The sequence below is a fragment of the Phaseolus vulgaris genome, chromosome 11, assembly GCF_051622355.1.
Source record: "Phaseolus vulgaris cultivar YP4 chromosome 11, ASM5162235v1, whole genome shotgun sequence".
Taxonomy (NCBI): Eukaryota; Viridiplantae; Streptophyta; class Magnoliopsida; order Fabales; family Fabaceae; genus Phaseolus; species Phaseolus vulgaris.
This window is the reverse complement of record NC_143508.1, coordinates 21368842-21393051: the sequence shown is the minus strand read 5'-3', so window position 1 is coordinate 21393051 and position 24210 is coordinate 21368842. Positions and strand designations below refer to the sequence as shown.

General features: G+C 43.6%; 2 protein-coding genes across 2 annotated transcripts; one reads left to right on the top strand and one right to left on the bottom strand.

Moving 5' to 3' along the window:
• Positions 1 to 19525: 19525 nt before the first annotated feature.
• LOC137825806 (trans-resveratrol di-O-methyltransferase) lies at positions 19526 to 21033 on the bottom strand. The gene is made up of 2 exons (XM_068631597.2): positions 20195 to 21033; positions 19526 to 19960 (listed from the first exon to the last, which is right to left on the bottom strand). The coding sequence occupies exons 1-2, from the start codon at positions 20963 to 20965 to the stop codon at positions 19673 to 19675; spliced, it is 1059 nt and encodes a 352-aa protein (XP_068487698.1). The 5' UTR covers positions 20966 to 21033; the 3' UTR covers positions 19526 to 19672.
• A 1834-nt stretch (positions 21034 to 22867) lies between these two features.
• LOC137836371 (uncharacterized) lies at positions 22868 to 23689 on the top strand. The gene has a single exon (XM_068645102.2). The coding sequence runs from the start codon at positions 22868 to 22870 to the stop codon at positions 23687 to 23689; it is 822 nt and encodes a 273-aa protein (XP_068501203.2).
• Positions 23690 to 24210: the final 521 nt, after the last annotated feature.

Sequence of the window (24210 nt, the reverse complement as noted above, 5' to 3'; positions counted from 1 at the left end):
AAATCAAGTTTTCCATAGGGAACTACAAAGACAAAGTTTTATGTGATGTAGTGCCTATGGAAGCTTGCCATATCTTATTAGGGAGACCATGGCAATTTGATAAGAAAACCTTGCATGATGGTCTCACTAACGAGATTTCCTTCACCCATAAGTATAAAAAGTTTGTACTTAGTCCTTTACCACATTCTCAAGTGGTGAAAGACCAAATACAAATGAAACAAAAGAGGGATGAGGAAAACAAAAAAAAAAAAAGAGCTAGAAAAAGAGAAAATCCTTAGGGATAGGAAGGCGTGGGAGAAGAGTGTTCCTTCCCACAAGGTTGGTCAACAAGAAAAACCTCTTGAAAATGTTTTTGAAAACTTGCTTCTTGTTGAACAACCAAGCCTTATCTTTTGTAAAGGAGCACTTACATGCACTGCCACAAGTAGTGAACTCATGGTTTTACCTCCTCAAGTAGAAAACCTTTTGAGTGAATTTGAAGATCTATTCTCCCAAGAAGGACCCATTGGGCTTCCTCCTCTTAGGGGGATAGAACATCAAATTGACTTTATACCGGGGGCAAGCCTACCAAATAGGCCTGCTTATAGAACCAACCCCGAGGAAACAAAGGAGATAGAATCACAAGTTCAAGACTTGTTGGAGAAGGGTTGGGTTCAAAAGAGCCTAAGCCCTTGTGCTGTACCTGTCTTGTTGGTGCCCAAAAAGGATGGAAAATGGCGTATGTGTTGTGATTGTAGAGCAATCAACAACATCACCATCAAGTATAGGCATCCAATCCCGAGGCTTGATGATATGCTTGATGAATTGCATGGGTCAACTCTATTCTCCAAGATTGACCTTAAAAGTGGATATCACCAAATTCGAATCAAGGAGGGTGATGAGTGGAAAACCGCTTTTAAGACCAAATTTGGATTATATGAGTGGTTGGTGATGCCCTTTGGGCTTACTAACGCTCCAAGCACATTCATGAGGCTTATGAATCACACCTTGAGGGATTGTATAGGTAAATATGTAGTAGTTTACTTTGATGATATCTTAGTATATAGTAAAACCCTAGAAGACCATCTAAGCCACCTTAGGGAAGTTCTTCTAGTCCTTAGGAAAAATAGTCTTTTTGCCAATAGGGATAAGTGTACCTTTTGTGTAGATAGTGTAGTCTTCTTAGGCTTTATAGTAAACAAAAAGGGGGTGCATGTAGATCCCGAGAAAATCAAAGCCATCCGCGAGTGGCCAACTCCACAAAATGTAAGTGATGTAAGAAGTTTTCATGGGTTAGCTAGCTTCTATAGAAGGTTTGTGCCTAATTTTTCTAGCCTAGCTTCTCCTTTGAATGAACTTGTAAAAAAAGATGTTGCATTTTGTTGGAATGAAAAGCATGAGCAAGCCTTTCAAAGGCTAAAAGCTCAACTCACCAATGCACCCATCCTATCTCTCCCAAATTTTTCCAAAACTTTTGAGATAGAGTGTGATGCATCGGGGGTAGGCATAGGTGCGGTTTTGTTGCAAGGTGGACACCCCATTGCTTATTTTAGTGAAAAACTCCATGGTGCCACCCTCAACTACCCCACCTATGACAAAGAGCTCTATGCTCTTGTGCAAGCCCTAAAGACTTGGGAACACTACCTTGTGTCCAAAGAATTTGTTATCCATAGTGATCACGAGTCTTTAAAATATTTAAAGGGCCAACACAAGCTCAACAAGAGACATGCTAAATGGATGGAATTTCTTGAACAATTTCCTTATGTAATCAAATACAAGAAAGGGAGCACCAATATAGTGGCCGATGCTCTTTCAAGACGGCACACACTCTTTTCAAAACTAGGTGCCCAAATTCTTGGATTTGACTACATAAGAGAGCTTTACCAAGAAGATCAAGAACTCTCATCCATCTATGCCCAATGTCTACATAGAGCACAAGGAGGTTACTATGTGTCCGAGGGATATCTTTTTAAAGAAGGAAAACTTTGCATTCCCCAAGGAACACATAGAAAACTCCTTGTCAAAGAATCACATGAAGGGGGACTCATGGGCCATTTTGGAGTTGATAAGACTCTAGATCTTTTAAAAGCAAAATTTTGTTGGCCACACATGAGGAAAGATGTCCAACGACATTGTTCTAGATGTATCTCATGTTTAAAAGCAAAGTCTAGAACAATGCCGCATGGACTCTACACCCCTTTGCCGATTGCAAATGCTCCTTGGGAAGACATTAGCATGGACTTCATTTTAGGACTTCCTAGGACTGCAAGAGGCCATGACTCTATCTTTGTGGTAGTGGACCGTTTTAGCAAAATGTCCCATTTTATTCCATGCCACAAAGTAGATGATGCTCAAAATATTTCTAAACTCTTCTTTAGAGAAGTGGTGAGACTCCATGGTCTCCCTAGAAGTATAGTGTCCGATAGAGATCCCAAGTTTATAAGCCACTTTTGGAAAACTCTTTGGGGTAAACTTGGAACAAGACTACAATTTTCAACTTCTTGTCATCCTCAAACGGATGGGCAAACCGAAGTAGTCAATTGATCTCTTGGAACTATGCTTAGGGCTATCATGAAGGGCAGCCACAAATCTTGGGATGAGTACCTTCCCCACATTGAATTTGCTTACAATAGAGTAGTTCACAAGACTACTAATGCTTCTCCTTTTGAGGTAGTATATGGTTTTAATCCTCTCACGCCCATGGATTTGATACCCCTTCCTAATCCACAAGATTTTGTGCATAAGGAAGGAGTACTCAAAGCTGATTTTGTCAAGAAAATGCATGAGAAGATTAAAATTCAAATACAACAACAAAATGAGAAGTACACAAAATACAACAACAAAGGGAAGAGAGAAATAATTTTTGAGGAAGGAGACTTAGTTTGGCTTCACCTTCGCAAAGATAGATTTCCAAATCAAAGGAAGTCCAAACTAAGTCCCCGAGGTGATGGACCTTTCCAAGTTCTCAAGCGAGTCAACAACAATGCATATAAGTTGGACCTACCTCTTGAATATGGAGTACATGACACTTTTAATGTAATTGATCTTTCTCCATTTGTAGGTACCAATGACGATGACGAGCTGGATTTGAGGACAAATCCTTTCCAAGGGGGAGGGGATGATGGAGGAGGGCCAAGCACACCTACCCAAGGAAGCCAAGGCCCAAGCCAAGGCCCAAGCCAAGGAGAGCGTCTAGACCAAGACCAAGGTGAGCGTCTAGGACGTGAAGGAGGGAGGCTATCCATGGAGCTAGACCGTCTAGGCCCCCTTACAAGATCAATGGCCAAACATGCTCAAACACAAATAAATGAAGCCACGGATGGAAGAGAGAAGGCTTTGTATATGTTTGCATAAAGGCCCATTAGGGGTACTTAGTAGATAGGATAGTGTAGAAAGCACTTTTGGATGGAAACATTCTAGAATCTAGGGTTGTGTGGCCGGTCATTGCACATGGCACATGGCTTAGAATTTAGATTTAATTTTGGTTTTCTTTTCCTTAGAATTCAGCTTAACATTTACGTCCAAGATAGCCTATAAATAGGAAGGCTATCTCATTGTATTTTTCAAGTTTAATTGAGTAAGGTTATGCTGCCATTTTTGTGCACAAGCTTTACTTCTCCTAGAAATCTAGGCTCTAAACTTCAATCCTTTCACCTTCTCCCTTGAGCTGGCCGAACCACTCAAACACCATACTCATCATGCACCTACAAGGCCAACACAACTCCTAGGAGGGTCTTGATCATCTCACCCATTGCTTCCGCACCTTATTTTCTACTTTGATTCAAGAAGAACACATGAAAATGCCATCATATCCCATGCAATCTCCCCTCATGGTTGGCCAATAATATCCTGCACGAATGGCCTTTGAAGAGAGAGATCGGCCGTCGATGTGGCTTTCACAAATCCCTTCATGTTGTTCTGCCATAATGCGCGTGCATTGCTCACCACTTACACATACCAGGATAGGGTGGGTGAACCCATGCGTGAACAACTTTCCATTGATCAAGGTGTACTTGCTCAAATTTTTCTCGCCTCCGTAGGTTGTAGCGGGAGTACCCCATCAGCCAAGTAGCGTTGGTAGGGTGTCATCCAAGTTTCTCCTACTTGAACTAGGCAAACCTGCAACGACCTTTCCCCAGCCACTGGGTACACGCTTATTCTGATCGTTTTTAACATTTCCTTAGTCAGCGACCGGTAACTCCTCGTCACCCCTTTCGAAGTGTTGATCTGCTGGACTTCTGCCATATTATCTGTGGTAGTTCGAGGTGTCCTCAGGGTCTTCTAAATGACGGTCCTCTGTCTGCCCCCCTTGCCCGAACTGGCGAGCTTTGCTAGCAAGTTAGCTCGGGCATTCTTTTTCTAGGCTCGTGGACTAGCTTGAACACCTCAAACGTCTCCCTTAGAACCTGGACGTACTCTAGATATGCGGCCATCTGAAGGTCTTTAGCCTTGTATTCCTCTGTGACCTGACCTGTGACTAACAAGGAATCACTCTTCGCCAACAAACCTTTCGCACCCATCTCTTTCGCAAGCAACATTCCAGCAATCAGGGCCTCATACTCTTCCTTGTTGTTACTGGCCTTGAAAGCAAATTGCAGGGCCTGCTCAATCAGCAACCCATTTAGCCCTTCCAAGATGACACCATCCCCACTACCTTGTTGGCTGGAGGAACAATCTACAAAGAGTACCCATATGAAACCCGCCCCTTCTTGGTGCGTGACTTCCGATGAGAGCTCTACTACAAAGTCAACATAAACTTGGCCTTTAATGGGGCCTCTAGGCACATACTGCACATCCAACTTTAATAGCTCTACTACCCATCACACCATCCTGCCTGCCACATCTGGCTTGTGTAAATTGGAAGGTCTGTCATTACTATTACGGTGAAGCTCTGAAAGTAGTGGCGAAGTCTTCATCTGGTCTTGGTCTTGCACCATAACCGAACTGATTGCCCTTTCTGTAACTGCGAAGTACAGGCAAAGTGGAGTACCCAGCTGTGGCTTGCATAACACTGGTGGACTGGCCAAGTACTCCTTCAGCTTTAAGAACGCCTCTTGCATTCTCTGGTTCACACGAACCTATTGTTTCTCTTCAAGCACTGGAAATAAGGATTCCCCTTATCTCCTCCTGCCGATACGAATCTGGACAGAGCGGTCATGTTAAGTGTTGCACCTCCTCTACTAAAACTGGGCTCCTCATCGCTATTATCGTAGCGCACTTCTCAGGATTCGCCTCTATCCCACGTTCAGTGAGTAGAAACCCCCAAGAACTTGCCTGCTTCTACTCCGAACACACACTTCTCTGGGTTCAGCTTCAGTCTGTACTTAGCTATTGTGGTGAATAGCTCTTCTAGGTCTGCCACATGTTGTTCCCTCTGCTGGGAGGTGACGACCATGTCATCTACGTATGCTTGGACATTCCGCCCTAACATGGGCGCTAGCACTCTGTCCATCAGCCTTTGGTAAGTCGCCCCTACATTCTTAAGCCCAAAGGGCATCACCTTATAACAATAACAAGACAACTGATGGATCTGTGTCTCCTTTCTTGCGGTTTTTGTTGATGAATGCGAAAGCTCCATGGATTGATGGTGGAACAAGGTTCTCCTAAGAGTTGTGATAGCCTTGGAGGTGCATGATAAGTAGGAAGAGTAGGAGTGGTTCGGCCAACTCCCTTTGTAGGTGAAGGTTTGAAGATTAAAAGCCTATTCTTAAGAGAGTTTAGGCAAGGAGTGAGAATGGCACAATTTTGGCAGCATTTCACTATTTAATTAATCTTGGAAAAACATGAGGTAGGCTCCTCCTTTTATAGCCTAAGGAGGACCAAAAATGAATAACCAAATGTGAAGGAAATTCAAACCAAATGCAATGAAATTGGCGCCTAATGCAAGCACACATGATAAGCGTGACATGGTGTGATGAAGATCAAGATCAAGAAGAGATAGAGGTCGAAGATCAAGGACAAGAGGAGGTAGAGGCCGAAGTTGAAGAAGCTCAAGAAGTCATTAACCTACCTCAAAGGCTTACAAGGAGCAAGTTTAAGGAATTAGGAAGTAGTGGTAGATTGTTTTCTCTTTTTATAGTGTCTTTTGTATAAAAAGTAGAATGTTTAAATACATAGTTTTTAGGAAGGTGCTTAGAGGGAAACATTAGATACCTCTTTTGTAAAGCATCTTTAGGCTTTAGTTTAGAATTTTCTAGAAGGTGACTCTTCATGAGTCACTATAGGCGTTAGCTTAGGAGACCTTTGGGTAGCTTGTGGTACAAGCTTTGTAGCATCATGACCGGCCCTTGCTCCTTTAAAAGGAGGGCTTGGGTCCTTCTAATTTCAAATTTGATATTTGAAGTAACAAAACTCTCCCAAATTGGTGATTGAGTGTAGTGAGAACTTGTCTTCTCCTCTTCCTAGTCTCATCTTGAGAGCCTTGGTTCCCTCAAGTGGCGGCAATTCACACTTATCTTGGAGCATTCATACTTCAAGTGGCGTGTTCATCAACCAAGTTCTTCAACCACATAAGTCTTCTCTTTTTTCCATCTATTCCTTTCATCTCCATGTCCATACGAATTCCTAAACATGTCTTAGGTCCTTTCTATTCGGTGTTTTAGCTTAGTTTCATGTTTTGTTCGGTTCATCTTCTTATTTGCTTAATATAATCGGTTCATCTTCCTTCTTCCTTGCTTTTGTTCGGTGTATTTCATTTGTGAAGCATTTTAATCGGTTCATTTCATTTCTTAAGCAATTTAATAGGTTCATTTGCATTCTTGCACCTATTAATCGGTTCAATTGGCAAGAAATGGAACTTCCATATGAGTTTTGGTGTTTGGCGCAAGTTTTGGTGAGTTCTTGTAACATAGAACATTGATCCATTTCTATAAAAGTGCCTCTTCATTCTTCAACCCAAGTTGATTCCATAAAATGTCAAAGAATCATCTATCTTGCAATTGGAATCATATCATGGTGTGTCTCATGTGATGCTATTAGGCCTAAAGTGACCGGCCTTAGTTAGATTAGGAGTTTCTAGAAACCCTAATCTAACTTAGGTTGGTTTTTAGGAAACAAAATTCATCATAAATATAAATTAAACAATTTTACAAAAGAAAATTCCTATACTACTTTTACAAGAATTTAAATCTTGGAACATGTAAATGTAAGTTTCTCTGCCATCAGTGGCAGTGTTCCAATCCTCATCAAGCCTCTTAGCCATGGCCCTTGTAGTTGGCCCAATATGTCTTGATGTTTGGCTCTCTTTTGGGTTGGTGCTTAGCCCTCTTCCATCATCCCCTCCCCCTTGGAAAGGATTTGTCCTCAAATCCAAGACGTCATCTTCTTCATTAGTACCTACAAAAGGAGACAAGTCAATGACATTAAAGGTATCATGTACTCCATATTCGGTAGGTAAATCTAATTTATATGCATTATTATTGACTTTCTTGAGGATTTGGAAGGGTCCATCACCACGGGGGCTAAGTTTGGAGTTCCTCTTAGTTGGAAACCTATCCTTCCTAAGATGAAGCCAAATTAAGTCTCCTTCCTCAAAAATGATTTCTCTCTTCCCCTTATTGTTGTATTTGGCATACTTCTCAGTTTGTTGTTGTATTTGCATTTTAACCTTCTCATGCATTTTCTTAACAAATTCAGCAAGGTCTTGTGAACTACTCTATTGTAAGCAAATTCAATGTTGGGAAGGTACTCTTCCCAAGATTTGTGGTTACCCTTCATGATTGCCCTAAGCATAATACCAAGAGATCTATTGACTACCTCGGTTTGTCCATCCGTTTGAGGATGACATGATGTTGAAAAACGTAGTCTAGTGCCAAGTTTTTCCCAAAGGGTTTTCCAAAAATGGCTTATAAACGTTGGATCTCTATCGGATACTATACTCCTTGGTAAACCATGAAGTCTTACCACTTCTCTAAAGAAGAGTTTAGAAATATTTTGAGCATCATCCACTTTGTGACAAGGAATAAAATGTGCCATTTTACTAAAACGATCCACTACCAAAAAGATGGAGTCATGACCTCTTGCAGTCCTAGGAAGTCCTAAGATGAAATCCATGCTAATATCTTCCAAAGGAGCATTTGCAATTGGTAGAGGGGTATAGAGTCCATGAGGCATTGTTTTAGATTTTGCTTTTAAACATGAAATACATCTAAAACAATGTCTTTGGACATCTCTTCTCATGTGTGGCCAATAAAATTTTCCTTTTAAAAGATCAAGAGTTTTGTTAACTCCAAAATGGCCCATGAGACCCCCTTTATGTGATTCCTTTACAAGAATTTTTCTATGTGTACCTTGGGGAATACAAAGTTTGCCTTCTTTAAAAAGATATCCCTTGGACACATAGTAACCTTTTTGTGCTCTATGTTCACATTTAGCAAAGATGGATGCAAAATCTTGGTCTTCTTGATAAAGTTCTTTTATGTTGTCAAATCCAAGAATTTGAGCACCAAGTTTTGAAAAGAGCACATGTCTCCTTAAGAGAGCATCCGCCACTATATTTGTGATTCCCTTCTTGTATTTGATGACATAAAGAAATTGTTCAAGAAATTCCATCCATTTTGCAAGTCTTTTATTGAGCTTGTGTTGGCCTTTCAAATATTTTAAAGACTCATGGTCACTATGTATAACAAATTCTTTTGAAACAAGATAGTGCTCCCAATTCTTTAAGGCCCTCACAAGTGCATAGAGCTCTTTGTCATAGGTGGGGTAGTTAAGGGTGGCTCCATGAAGTTTTTCACTAAAATAAGCAATTGGATGCCCCCCTTGTAACAAAACCACACCTATGCCAACCCCCGATGCATCACACTTTAGCTCAAAAGTTTTAGCAAAATTTGGTAGAGCTAGAATGGGTGCATTAGTAAGTTGAGCCTTTAGCCTTTGAAAGGCTTGTTCATGCTTTTCACCCCAACAAAATGTAGTGTCTTTCTTCACTAACTCATTGATTGGTGAAGCTAGACTAGAGAAGTTAGGCACAAAACGCCTATAGAAGCTAGCCAAATCATGAAAGCTCCTAACATCTCATACATTTTGTGGAGTTGGCCATTCTTGGATGGCTTTGATTTTTTCGGGGTCAACATGTACCCCCTTTTTATTTACTACAAAACCAAGAAAAACTATGCTATCAACACAAAAAGTACACTTATCACTATTTGCAAACAAATTATTATTTCTAAGCACTAGAAAAACTTCCCTAAGGTGACTTAGGTGGTCTTCTAGGTTTTTACTATAAACTAAGATATCATCAAAATAAACTACTACATATTTACCTATACAATCTCTCAAGACATGATTCATTAGCCTCATGAATATACTAGGTGCATTAATGAGACCAAAAGGCATCACCAACCATTCATATAGTCCAAATTTGGTTTTAAAAGCGGTTTTCCACTCATCACCCTCCTTGATTCTAATTTGGTGATATCCACTTTTAAGATCAATTTTGGAAAATATGATTGACCCATGTAGTTCATCAAGCATATCATTAAGTCTTGGGATTGGAGGCCTATACTTGATGGTGATGTTGTTGATTGCTCTACAATCACAACACATTCTCCATTTGCCATTCTTTTTAGGCACCAACAAGATAGGTACATCACAAGGGCTTAGGCTCTTTTGCACCCATCCTTTCTCCAACAAATCTTGGACTTGAGACTCTATCTCCTTTGTTTCCTTGGGGTTAGTTCGATATGCTGGCCTATTTGGTAGGCTTGCCCCCGGAATCAAATCAATTTGATGTTCTATGAGGAAGTCCTATGGGTCCCTCTTTAAAGAATATATCATCAAATTCATTTAAAAGATTTTCAACTTGAGGAGGTAGGATCATAGTCTCAAGGTTTGTGACAGTGCATGTAAGTGTTCCTTTACAAAAGATAAGGCTAGGTTTTTCAACAAGAAGCATATTTTCAAATGTTTTGTCTTGTTGAATGACCAAAGGAACATTCTTCTCCCATGCCTTTTGATCCCTAAGGATTTTCTCTTTTTCTATTTTTGTTTTTTTTTCTCCTCATCCCTCTTATGTTTCATTTGTATTTGATCTCTTACCACTTGGGAATGTGGTAATGGATTAAGTACAAACTTCTTTTTCTTGTGGGTGAAGAAAACTCCATTGGTTAGACCATTATGTAAGGTTTTCATATCGAATTGCCATGGTCTACCCAATAAAATGTGGCAAGCTTCCATAGGCACTACATCACATAAAACTTTGTCTAGGTAGTTACCTATAGAAAACTCAACCTTCACTTGTTTATCTACAGTTAGTTCCCCATCTTCATTTATCCATTGAAGCTTGTAAGGTTTAGGATGAGGGACTACTTGTAGATTCAACTTTTCAACCAACCTAGTGCTACAACAATTGCAACATGAACCACTATCCACAATGAGAGAACATATGTTTTCTAAAACTTTTCATCTTGTGTGAAAGATATTCTCTCTTTGTGTTTCCCTGGTTGCACTAGGTTGATTGTTGAGGGTTCTTCTAATCATCAATAATTCCCCCTCTAAAGGATACACTCTCTCATCATCTCCCCCTTCTTCTTCTTTCTCACTAGGTTCGTCTTCACAACTAGTATATTCATCTATTCCTTTCAAAAAACAAGGTTCTTTGGTTTGGACATTGTGCTTGCACATGTCCTCTTCCAAAGCATTTAAAACATATAACACCCCTAGTGCGAATGGGTGGAGTGAGGGTATCTTTGCTTAAGGGTTTGGTAGTCTCTTTTGGTTTTTCTTTGGATGTACTACCCTCCCTTTTGAAATCTCTCTTGGGATAGGAGTTAGGATATGAACCTACCCTTTGACTTGAAGTTTTCCTTAAATTTTGTTGTTCAACTTTGATACAAAGTTTAACCAATTCATTCAAGTCTTGATAAGGTAGAAGTTCAACCCTATCTCTTATATCAAGATTTAGCCCACTTAAGAATCTAGCTATGGTGGTGGACTCATCCTCCCTAATGGAGGCTTTCATCGTATAAAGCTCCATTTTTTTCCTATACTTTGTTAGAATGGATGACTTTAAACTAGAGGGGGGTGAATGGTTTAAAGAGGGATTTCGAAAACTTTTAAGTCAAGAATGAAATTATCTCAAGAAAAAATTGATAAGGAATCCAGTTTGCCAAAACAATAAGCAAAAACAACAGCACCAGAAAAACAATCGGTTGTTTCGCAGAAACAATCGGTTGTTTATACCAGTTTACAAAATCAAAATTGAATTTAAAGAGTTAAAGAAGAGAGAATGCACACAAATGTTTAGACTAGTTTACTCTAAACCCAGAGCTACATCCAGTCTTCTCAGAAACCACTGAGGAATTCCACTAAGCAATCAAACCTAGATCACTTACAACACAACCAAGAAAGTGACCTTGATCCCCTCAAGAAACACACTTCTCTTGGCCAACACACCAACACTAAGAATGCTGATCTTGATCCCCTCAAGAACACACAACACTTCTCAGCAAACACACACTTGTTCAACAGATACAAGGATTACACTTGTTACAGAAGTAAATCTGAAATCAATACAAGCAGAAATCCTATTTCACAATCTTTGATCAATCTCAATCTCTAAGCAATCTCAACTCTTTGAAAATCAGAATCTTGTTGTTCTCAAAAGATTGTTATTTCTTAAATCTGTTTTTCTAAATTTATTTAAAGATGTTTGTTATCAAATCTTAACAAACTTATTCATTGCATTTAAAGATTGGTCAAAGCATTAGCGTAAACAGTTAGAATCATTTAATGCTCAGTCAAAGCACAAAACAGTTTTTCTGTTATGGTACTGATCCTGCCTGTTGACCGGAACGCTGGAAACTGCCTCGTCAAGGGATCGACGTGCGCACCGCTTCGAACCTCCGTTCCTCTTCGAGATCCACCTCAAGAACCTGCAAAGGAACAGAACGGCGCCGCTGCGGCCGATCGCACTCCAACGCCCAAGTCAGTGACCGAATCACCAAATACTAAGAGAACAGGAACCGTGCAAATTCTCTCTCACAGTGTGCTCTAGAACTCGCAAGCGTAAAGAGTATATCTGAACGTGCGTACCTCAGAAAGTTCGTTGAGAACTCTTATATACCTGGTTACTTTCTCTCTCCTGGCAGTTACAGACTTGGACACGTGGCTCGCATCTAGTCGTACACGTGCCTTCATCTGGAGCCTCCTTGACTTGGGCGTTGCTTCTACTCTCATTTTGCTAAGTTACTTATGCATGGTGCTGCCCAGTGCATAGCTAACTTGGGAGCGCGATCTCTACTGGAACTGGCGAGTTAGGGTGCCTTCGTACACCTTCCCTGTGGTCTCGCCGGCCGCCTTCATAATCTGCACCACCTTCATCTCTGGCGATGTGCTTGCTCTGGCGATCTCCAATCACGAGGTCGCCTGAGTTTACATCTGGCGACTTCATCTTTAACCGGGTGACCGCCGGTTCTGGTATGCTGGAGATCGGAACATGCCAACTTAATAACTGGCGACTTCACGAGCCCCCCGACTTCCTTCCCTTCTGCCAACCTGGCGCCTTGTCAACACGCCTATACTGTAGCTGGATGCCACGTCATCACTTTCGACTACCAGGGCGGTACACAAGCCCCCCAGTCTTAAGCGAAGACTTGTCCAGCGAAAAGACTAGAAGAGTCACGTCAACACCGGTCTACGTGGCACTGACGCAGAATTCCAAGCGGTTGTACCTTCTGCTTCTCTGACCCTCCACCAAACCCCTCACCCATCGTTCGACACGTGGCTTCATCAACGGTTACCTTCAGCTACCGTTTGCGCTTCCCAAACCCATTTCGAAAAAACTCTTAAACCCATTTTCACTCCACACTGTTTCATCACCTTTCTTCGTATTCACAAACGCTCTAACTTCCTCCTGCAAAAAACTCTCAGCGCCCTCCAACATTTTGAATCACCATCATCCTTCGACGTCTTCCTGATCATCAAAAGGTACCTACTTTCTTTCTTCCACTGGTTTTTCTTGCATTTTAACCGTTTCGCATCATCCTGTAACTGTCTGGTGCATACACTGTGGGTTGCTTTTTCCATTTCTCCTTCTGCGTAACTTAGGGCTTCGTCAATCGTCGCAACGAACCTTCGTTCGTTCGCTTTTCACCCTTCTCCCATGATCGAGTCAGCCTCTGCGAACCCTGATCATTTTTCCTTTTCTTCTTCCTTTGCAGCTTCGAGAATGACTCGCTCAAAGATCACCCCGAATCCTCCTCCTTCATCGCGACACCCCTCTTCTCAAGCACTCATCCCACCGCGAGCACGCGGTGCTTCATCTTCCCAGGCTGAGAGGCCTGCACCTTCCCGCCCCAACCTGGCCCAGGCGACTCCACCTATCGCCGGAGGAGCCCCCGTTCCCCCGCCAGACTTCGAAAAACTCTACCCATGGGCCAACTCGACCCTGTTGAGGGAAACGTCTTCCGTGAATACTGCTGGAGCAGTCTTGCGATTGACTAAGGGGGATGAGCCTCACCAATCATTTCATAAGGAGCACGATGAAAAGATGATAGTGCTACCTTGCCCCCCCGATCTGCCCGTTTGTGCCGACGACAAGGTGAGCGCCAACGGGCCCTTCTGCTTCGTCTACACAACCTTATTCAAGAAGGTGAAGCTCAAGTTCCCTTTCACCCGTTTCGAAAGGGAGCTCCTTACCGAGCTCAACATCGCCGCCGCCCAGCTTCATCCCAACAGCTGGGCGTTTGTGCGAGCATTCCAAGTGATGTGCGACCATCTAGGGTTGCCCGCATCCGTAGACGTGTTTCTATTTCTCTTCGAGGCCAAGCACCCAGGAGACCGCCTGTGGATTAGCTTGAATGCGATTACTGGGAGGTCAATTTTCTCCATCTTCCAGCAATCCTATAAGGACTGGAAAGGGAAGTTCGTCCAGGTACGCCCCAACGACAAAGACGACTCCCTACTCGATGGCTTCCCCTTGTACTGGGTGGACAAGGGGAAAAAAGAATCCAAGAGCTGCTTCAGGAGACCCAGAAGTCCTGATAGCATGGGAGCGTTGGACAGAGATCTCTGCCTTTTCTGGAAAAAGGTGGCGGATGCCATCATCACCTTCCTTACCACCACCCTGATCTGCTTCGAATTCTACGAGGATCAACTCGAAATTCGAATAGGTTAGAACATTTAAACTGTTGTTTTAATACTGCTTCTGTTTAACTGTTTCTGGGCGTCTTGTGCGTTATGCGCAAGACTTTGGTTTTGTTTTTCTGCACCGATCATCTGCTTTGCTGCATACTACCTTATGCACTTATTTTCTCTCTGAGTTAACCCATGCATTTTCGTTCTATGCAGATAACATGTTGGGCAAGGGTATGCTCGCTGAATTGAGGGCGCTCGCCCGAACCCACGGGTTGGCGACGGGCTCTCAAACAGTGCCAAATTCTATGGTGGAGATCGCCGCCACTCAGGGCCGATCGCCACCTAAGGGCCCAGCTCCCTCCGACGTCCAACCCGCCGCCCAGCGAAAGAAACTTGTCCTCAAGAGGCCTAAGAGGAAAGCTCCCCAGATAGTCCATGAGGATGAGGAAGAAGATGACGAGGTCACCGAAGATGGCCTTGTTACAAAGAGGAAGAGGGTGGCACCTTCTTCACCACCTGCCCCGCCCCCTCTTCCAACCTCCACACCGCCATCCACACCTGCTCCGCCTCCAACAATGCCATCTCCACCAGCTCCCGCCTCCCCAGTCCAAGCCATCCCATTGGCAACCGCGCCACGGTCGAGGCCGCCGAAGACAACTTCTTGGAGGACCCCCCAAGCGCCTCCACGCCACATGTATCAGCTGGAGGGGGTCCTCCCTCTAACGCCTCAGCTGCAGATGCCGCTCCAATCGGGGATGAGGTTGCCCACACCTCTCCGATTCTGATCACCGAGTCCCCGACGTCGCCACCACGAGCAGAAGCACCCGCTGAAGAACCAACTAAAGAGGGTGGCGACGGAAACCAACAACAGGCCCCACTAGCGCCTCTCCAAGCAGCAAACCTCCCTCTCGAGGTCACGAGGATGTGGGAGCCTCTGTCTGCCAAGCTGAAGACGATAGCGGAAGACATTCCCGCCATCATAACTAGGGCGGTGCAGAGCTCCACCAAGAAGCTCCAGGGCGACCTCTTCAACCTCAAAACAGAGAACAACACCATGAAGGTTGAGGTGGAGAAGTTGTCCTTCAACTTGACGCTCGTGGAGATTGAACACTCCCGAGTAGAAGACGCAATGAGCACTAAGCTCAGATTGGCACGCAAGGAGGCCACTGATCTCCGCCATAAGGTGCAGCAACTGGCTCAAGAAAAGATTGAACTGGAGAGCAAGATTGTGCCTTATCGCGTCAAGGTGGCTGACCTGGAGGCTCTCATAAAAACTGACGCCGCTAAGGTGAAGGAATTGGAGCAAAGGTCAGCCGACCGAGAGACCCTCCTTGGACAGGTGGAAAAGGCGAGGGATGACGCCATGGCTGAGCTTGCTGAAGCCAACAAGGAAAAAGGGGAGCTGGCCGCCGAATTGGGACAAGCGCAAGCAGAATCCAAGAAGGTTGCTGAAGACCTTCTCCAGGCTCAAGAAACCAATGAACAACTCAAGAAACAAGTTGAAGAGCTGGAGCAGCAGAATAAGGAGCTGAAAGAGCAAACTGAAGATCTCAAGAAACGGATTGAGGAACTTCAGAAACAGATTGAAGAACTTAAGCTGAATTCTGCTCAAATTCTGGCTGTTGGATTCGAAGCTGCGCGGGAACAATTTGCCTGCTTGTTCCCCGACCTGGACCTCAGCATGGTGTCTCTTGATAACGAGGTAGTGGATGGAAAGGTGGTTCCTGCTGAAGACTAATCGATTCTCTCCATCTGCTACCTTCGTGCCTTTCCCTTGCATATACTTCTGTAATAAACTCGTATTTTCTTGGACATGTATTTTTGAACTGATAATTTACTTAATAAAGTCACTTTCGCATTTCTTCTTGTAACCTCTTCGTCTACCTTTAACTTTCCTTGCGTGATTTACTTCAACGAAATAACTTAGTAAACTCGTAGGCACGATCTTGTACTTAGCCGTTTCGAACCATCTCAACTTCGAATAATAATCACATCTATCAACTCGTAACTTAAGGCAATGAACCTTAGCGCGAAATGATACTTCAAGCAATGGACTTTAACTCAAACCCCTGGCTTTATGACGCCGTTACACCCGATCTGCTTCATCAAACGGGTCTTTGACTTCTCGCCATTGCTTGAACGTTTCCTGGTCGCCAGATACTCTTGGCGACACCAGCTTCTTCCTGCCTTCACACCTTGGCCATTGCTCTTTAATCTAACTTAGGTTGGTTTTTAGGAGCCAAAATTCATCCTAATTACAAATTAAACAATTTTACAAAAGAAAATTCCTATACTACTTTGATAAGAATTTAAAGACTATGCTACGGTTGATTTTGGACCTCTTGGAACATGTAAAGGTAAGTTTCTCTGCCATTAGTGGCAGTGTTCCAATCCTCATCAAGCCTCTTAGCCATGGCCCTTGTAGTTGGCCCAATATCTCTTGATGTTTGGGTCTCTTTTGGGTTGGTGCTTGGCCCTCTTCCATCAACAGCTCTGTCATGAACGCTGTCTTGCACTCATCCCTAGGGTGCATCATGATCTGGTTGTAACCAAAAAAGGCTTCCACGAAGCTGAGCAGTCTGCAATCGGATGCACTGTTCACCAAAGCGTCAATGCTAGGCAGCGGGCCGGATTCCTTCGGACAGGCCTTGTTGAGGTCTGTGAAGTTTACGCAAATCCTCCACTTCCCGTTAGCCTTCTTCACCAACACCACATTCGCAAACCACTCTGGGTACTGGATCTCCTTGATGTAGCCAATGCTCAACAACTTTTGTGTCTCCTCCCTGATAACCTGAAGCCTCTCATCACTAAACTTTCTTCATCTCTGGCGAACAGGTCAGACCTGTGGTTCCATGGTAAGACGATGACACAGGAAATCGGGGTCTATGTTAGGCATGTCTGAGGAAGACCAGGCAAATGTGTCCAGGTGTCGTGCTATGATTTCGTTGATCTGGTCCTGAGTCTCCTAGCCTGAAGACTTGCCAAGTTTGAACATCTTTCCACCGATCTCCCTCTCCAACACATCTTCGGTAGCAGCGAACACCCCTCTCTTCGTCTCGAGGCTATTCTCGTAGCACTTCTTAGCCTCTTTCTAGTCAGACTTGATGTTGATCACTGTACCTTCGAGGGAAGGCAGCTTCATCTTTAAATGCCTCGTAGAGGCAATCGCTCCAATCCTATTCAAAGTAGGTCTACCGAACAGTATATTGTAGGCTGATGGAGCATTAACAATGAGATACTTGATATTGGCGGTGCGTGAAGTTGTGCCATCTGTGAAGGTCTTCCTCAGCCCTATATGCCCACGCACTTCTACCTGGTCTCCAACGAAACCATACAAATAACCGGTATAAGGTTTCAAATGGTATGGAGACAACTACAACTTGTTGAAAGTCGACCAGAACATCACATCGGCCGAATTTCCTTGGTTTATGAGGACTCGATGCACCCTTCTTCCTGTTGTAACTACCAAAATCACTACCTGGTCATTATCATGGGGTATGATGTCCTGACGATCGGCCTTGGTAAAGATGAGGTCAACATCGGGAGTCTGATCTGCCTCATGTACCTCCATTGCCATCACCTCTCGTGCATACTTCTTTCGCTGGGAGGCGGTGCATCCTCCTCCTGAAAACCCTCCAGAGATAATGTTGATCTCACCATGAATTGGCACCTCGTGCCCCTGATCTACTTTTGCGGTTACCAACGCCCGATCGTCCTGTGGCCCCTGAAGGTAGTCCTTTAAGAAGCCATTTTTCACTAGCTCATCCAGTTGGTAACCAGAGCCAAGCAGTTGCGTATGTGGTGGCCATATGCTTGGTGGAATTCACACCAAGCGCTCTTGTTGGGCCCGATCTTCTTGTCAGTCTTTGGGTGCACCTTTAGCCTTGCCGCTATGTTACGAATAGCGATCAACTCCTTGAGTTCTACACGAAAATTGTGCTTGGGGGGCGGGTCTCTTCGTGTGCGTGCTCCAGTTTGAGGCCTCTCATAAGGCTGCTGCTTCCCTGAGCCTTTCTTCTCTGTTGTCGCCTCGTGCACCCTCATGGATTGAGGTCGACCTGCTGCTCGAGGTCGGAGAGGACCGACGAAGCCTTGTTTCTCCGTGACTCGATCTTCTGTGGCAATGTGTGCCATGGGTCTTTGGGTAGTACCTAAGCAGCGACTCGCTGAAAGGCCCTGGTAGCATTCTCTTGGTGAAAGGGTGCACCGTCATGGCCTCATCTGTGGGTTTTAACCTCACCACCTGGACCCCAAACCTGTTCTAGAACTCTTTCAAGGACTCTCCTTGGTATTGCTTTATGTCAAAGACATCGTAGGGGATTCGAGGGGGAACCCTGTTGGTGAGGTACTGTTTTCTGAACAGCGTTGGGAACTGGTCGAAGGTAGTGATGTGTCCATCAGGGAGAGTGATGTACAACTCCAACGTCGCGCCTGCCAACGTGCTCATCTGCAACTTGCAGTACACAGCGTCTGATTTCGATCCCTGGCGTCGATGTCTATGGTATCGATGTTCGAAGACTGACCAATACCCTGATAGGTGTATCTGGGACCCACCTTACGTTGCCCATCTTTACTACCAGGCACCGGTGTGCGATGTATGAAGTCTGTCTTCGGAGTTGATGACCGAGGACTGGTCGGTACAATTACAATTACCTACGACAATTTTACATACAGATTTCTTTCCGTATGTAACTATGTTTTACATATACATATTTTGTCTATTACATACCGATTTCTACTGTATGTAAAACTAGATCTTCTTGTAGTGATACAACTGAAGTCGTGTGTGGATGACATGACTTCAGTTCTATTAGTTTTAAACTAAAGTGGTGTCACACGACTTCACTTGTATTATTTTTACATTTATGTCATCATGAAACGACTTTAATTAAGTCATAATTACAAAATAAATCAAAGTCATAGTTGACATTCAAGATTTCCATTCTATATTTTATACTAAAAGAATGTCAACATTTCCATTCTATATTTTATACTAAAATCATGTTACTTGACACGACTTTCACGTAACCAAATTCTAAGATAACCTTGTGTGTTCCTAACACGACTTCTTCATAGTGGAGTTGTGTTACCCAAACTCATAATAAAAATAAAGTTACCAATTTACGTAATATACATACAAAATTACATTATATCCTTGCAAAAAGCAGCATATGCCACAACGAGATACCAAAATTGATTGCGGAATTGCTGTGGATGGAGACACCGGTTGGGTGTTGTGATTGGGACAAATATAAAAGACCAATTTATTGTAAACAACTTGACGAGAAGGAAGGACAAAAAAAACTTTATTAAAGTATTAAATCATTTTCAGACAATGCAAAATTATTTGAGATGACACTATTTTGCTCTTTGTCACCAATAAGTACAGGTACAGCCATGTGGGGTAGAAGAAACACAAACACGAAAGAAAAGGTAAAAAACTTATGGAAAGCAAAAGGAGATATGTATATAGGTTAAAAATAAATTAGAAAAAGTTATTTATTGATTTCATTCCATCACGTAATAGAATAAAGGATAAGTAAAGGACCTTTATTGGTAGTGGTGGTCCTTGTGGTATATAATAATATGCCACACACAATACATAAGAAGTTAACTGTTAAGGATAAATCTCGATGAAAGACCTCAAACCCACCACTGGAGTTATCTTGTAGTCACTGAAGCCAGCAGAGAAAATTATCTTAGCCCATTCTTTCTCAGTCCTCTCTTTTCCAGGATACAATACCATTACAACCATATCAACCAAGAGCTTTGTTTCAGTTGATTCAAAATCTTCCTCTTCACTCTCCACCACCATGTCTATCACAATCACCTTCCTCTTTATTCCCTCCTTGCATTTCTTAAGTATTTTCACGCACTGCTCATCATTCCAGTCATGCAATATCCACTGCATCTCATGCATAAATTAAATGAATCAGGGACCAATTAATTTGAAAAACAAAAAGTATTTAGAGAAATTTATGAAAATGGTCTAAATATAGTTTGAATTTATAAAAATGAAGAGATTTTGAAAAAATTAAAATTTTCTAAGAATTTCACTAGTGATGATGATCAAAATTGGAATTAACTAATTACTATTAAAAGAATAAATCTAAGATAAGAAAACTTATATTAATTTTACCTTCAGTAGAACGGCATCTGCAGGAGGAACTGATTCAAACATGTCACCTCCAACATATTTTAAGTTCTCACATCCTTTTAAGTTGGCAACAACATGTGGGAGATCAAATACAGTACAATCTATGTGAGGGAATGATTTGGCAATTGCCTTTGCCATGATACCAGTGCCTCCCCCAACATCAACAAGTGACTCCAAGCCCTTGAACACTCCGCTGCACCTCTCAATCACCACATTGGAAACCAATTGAGCGTCACTTGCCATGGCATCGTTGAAAAGTTGATTAAGTTTTGGATCTCGGCCAGCATAATCCCAAATTTTCATCTCATGTGCAGTGTGGAATGGCGTAGGATCATCATTTCTGAACCATGTAGGCAATTGATGCCATGGCTTTGTCAAAATTGGATCAAGCATGGCATGGAAGAAAGGTAGCATACTTAAGGGGTTGTCCTTAAGTAGTAGAGTGGAAGCATCAGTCAAGACATAACCCATTTCAAGATCATTCTCATTGACCTGGAGTTGAGAGAAGAAGCCAGAATGGGTCAAGATTCGCATCAAGCGGTAGATGCAGTTGGCTTTGGAAGGGTTGAGTGATAGTGAAGCAGTGAGTTGTGAGAATGGCATGGTTTCACCATACTTGTGTATGATATCAGGTATCTCCAAATCAATTGCACATTTGAGGGACATGGAATTTACGAAGCTGAAAATGTGATTCCAAACATGGGTTTGGGCTCGAAGTAGTTTAGAGACACGCTCTTCACTTTTGCACTCCATACTTTTTCTTCCTTAACTACTATAGATCTATGGATATGTGATTTCACTTTGATGAAATCTCAAATTAGTTTTGCTCAATTTATAAGGCAAACAACATATTTTTCACGTTTCTTATATATCCGTAAATGAAATTATATTATATATTTCACGTTTTTAAGGTGTGTAGTTCTACTCCGTGATAAACAAATTGAAGTTACTGTACCGAAAATATTAACTATTCAATCTTACGTAGAAGTCATTAACTCTATATAAATTAAATGGTATTCATGTTTTGAGGCACTCCACACATTTTCAGCGTTGCAGAGAAGATAAAAGTTATATATATTGAAAAATCAATTGTCGTAAAAGTTGATTTTATGCTTCTGCTTGTTACCTACAGGAAACAAGGTATAGTTGCCCTGAGGCAATATATGGTAATTGGGTTGTGATTTTACTGTCACTACTTTCTTTTAAGAAAGCACTCTTAATATATTTTTTTGAACTGCATATTATTTATTTTAATACAGTGTTTACAATATGATGAGTTATTGTCATGAAAGATTGTGAATAAAGCTATGTTATTGTGAAGATGAATTGTTTTGACTTTAAGTATGTAGAGTAACATTATTAATGTACCGACCAGTTCTTGGACCTCGTTTGGCCGCTAGTAGTGATGGGGCCACGTAAGGTGGATCCCACGAATGGCGTGGGCCAGTGTCTTGCGAGACACGCGGGCCAGGGTGCCGAAGAGCGGTCTGGTGCCGATCACCAGGATGTACTGATGTGTCCTCGACAATATAGTGAGGGCGATGAGAGATCGGACATCAGTGACAAACTACACACCAGTTATCAGTGAGGGAGAAGCCTAGATCACAAGGAGCCCATGCGTGTGGTGTGGATGACGCGTTCAGGCGTAACACAAGTAAAGAGCCACTGGGAAAGATACGACCTGAGAAGGTTACGTTCCAGGGGCGAGCTGCACGCATGGCACGTGAGCAGCTAGGGCACTCCCATGATGGGTGACCCCAGAGATCAGGTGCACGAGGTGGCACCCAGGTGGTCATCCCGTTAGAGGTTGCACTCCAGTAAGGAAGCCTCACTCGCCAGATTACCCTAAGAGTGGGCAATAGCGGCGCTAAGGCACACCCTCAGTAAACCTAATTATGGTTAGCAAAAACAGTGGAAACCCTAGAGTATATAAAGAGAAGTAATAGACATAACAAGGTACGCTATTCATTATGCGCCGCTTAACACACACAGTTACACAAAGCATTTACACTTAACAATTTCGATGTTTCCTAGCCCTAAGATTGACTTGAGTGTCGGAGTGCAAACAGCCTCGAGGGCGCCCTTTGTCTTTGTGTTTCTAGGTGTTCAATCAGGAGGAAAACACGTGTGAACACAAGGATTCTTGAACGTGAGATTGTCGTAGATGCACGAAGAAGCTTTCGGTCAACCGGTAGGAAAATTTGGTGCCCACCATGGGGCTTGATCTAAAACACCGTCCCACTAGCAAGAATCAGAAAGACTAAAAAGATGAGAAGTACGAGGCAAGGATCTGTTGCACCAAACGAGGGCGAAAGCCTCACCCTGCAACAGATTATGGAGACGATGCAGGCCCTCCAAGAAGAAGTGGTTACGTCGAGAGCGAATCAAGAACGCATCCAGGTTGATTTCGCTGCGTCGCAGGCCACAAACAAAGAACTGCGCCGATCGAACGAGGAATTGCGCAGGGATTTGCTAAATCAGGAAGACAAACGAGAGGAGGAAGATCGAGAACCTGCGACACCGCCCAGGGAGTTCCCGATGCCATTCTCATAAGAGATCATGGATGTCGTGATACCAGCCACGTTCATAGGGCCCAAAGTTACCTTCACTGGTACGGAGGACCCAGAGGCCCATCTCATGGCTTTCCATACGTAGATGATGTTGGTTGGGGGCTCTGACGTGGTGCGTTGCAAGCTGTTCATGACCACTTTGGTGGGAACAGCGATGGATTGGTTCATCAGCCTCTCTGATGGCCACGTGACGTCGTTCCCACAACTCACGAAGTTGTTCAAAGCACAGTACATCGCGAATCGGGCTCCCCCATCTATCGCTTATGATCTCTTTGACATAAGACAATATCATGGAGAGTCCCTGAAGGAGCTCATTCACCATTTCGGAGCACAGGTGGTGAGGTTGAACCTCAAAGACGAAACGATGATGGTACATGCGTTTAGAAAGGGCATCGTGCCAGGACCCTTCAGCGAGTCGCTCGTCCGGAACCGCCCCAGGACTTTCGCCGAGATAAGATGTCGCGCGGTGGCTCATATTGCGGCGGAAGGGGAAGTTAATGACAAGCGCACGTGCGTGGTTCCCACGCGCCCACGAGCACCAGGTCGACCTCAACCCCTAAGGGTACATGAGGAAACGACAAAGAAGAAGGCTCCTGTGAAGCAGCAACCCTACCAACCAAGAAAGCCCCAAACCAAGGGGCGTGCAAGGGAGAATGTGCCACCGAGGCACAATTTCGTGGTAGAGTTGAGGGACCTCATCGCTATCCCCAACATAGCGGAGAGTCTGAAGATGCCCCCCAAGACCGATAAGAAGCTCGGGCCCAACAAGAATGTCTGGTGTGAGTTTCACCAAGCGTTTGGCCACCCCATTTTTTGGTGGAGGGTGCACTTCCTCTCAGCGGAAGAGGTACGCACGGGCGGTAATGTCGGTAGAAGCACAAAGGGCAAACGATGCATTCGACGTTGACCTTGTCTTCACCAAGGCCGACCTCCAAGATGTAGTTCCCCACGAAAACGATCGAGTGGTGATCTCGGTGGTAACCACTAGTAGGAAGGTACACCGGGTACTGGTAGACCAAGGAAGCTCGGCAGACGTGATATTCTAGACGACTTTCAACAAGCTGCAGGTGTCCCCCAACATGCAGAGGTCTGATACTGGCTGCCTATATGGGTTCGTGGGAGACCAGGTGGAGGTACGTGGGCATTTAGAGCTGAGAACCACCTTCACGGATGGCACTGCATTCCACACAGAGAACATTAGGTACCTCGTCATTAATGCCCCCTCCGCTTATAACATGCTGCTGGGAAGACCTACACTGATCAGGCTAGGGCCGGTACAATCGACAAGACACATGAAGATGAAGCTACCTGACTTGGCGGGAAAGGTGATTACCATCAAGTCAGATCAGAAGGAGGCCAAGAGGTGTTATGAGAACAGCCCCAAGACAAAGAGAGGGGTATTCATGGTCACTACGCGTGCCCCGCACT

Coding starts and splice junctions, on each gene's coding strand:
- LOC137825806 (XM_068631597.2), bottom strand. CDS start 20,965: ATGGAGTGCAAAAGTGAAGAGCGTGTCTCTAAACTACTTCGAGCCCAA. Junction 19,961..20,194: donor CAGATGCCGTTCTACTGAAG/GTAAAATTAATA, acceptor CATGAGATGCAG/TGGATATTGCATGACTGGAA.
- LOC137836371 (XM_068645102.2), top strand. CDS start 22,868: ATGATGTTGGTTGGGGGCTCTGACGTGGTGCGTTGCAAGCTGTTCATG.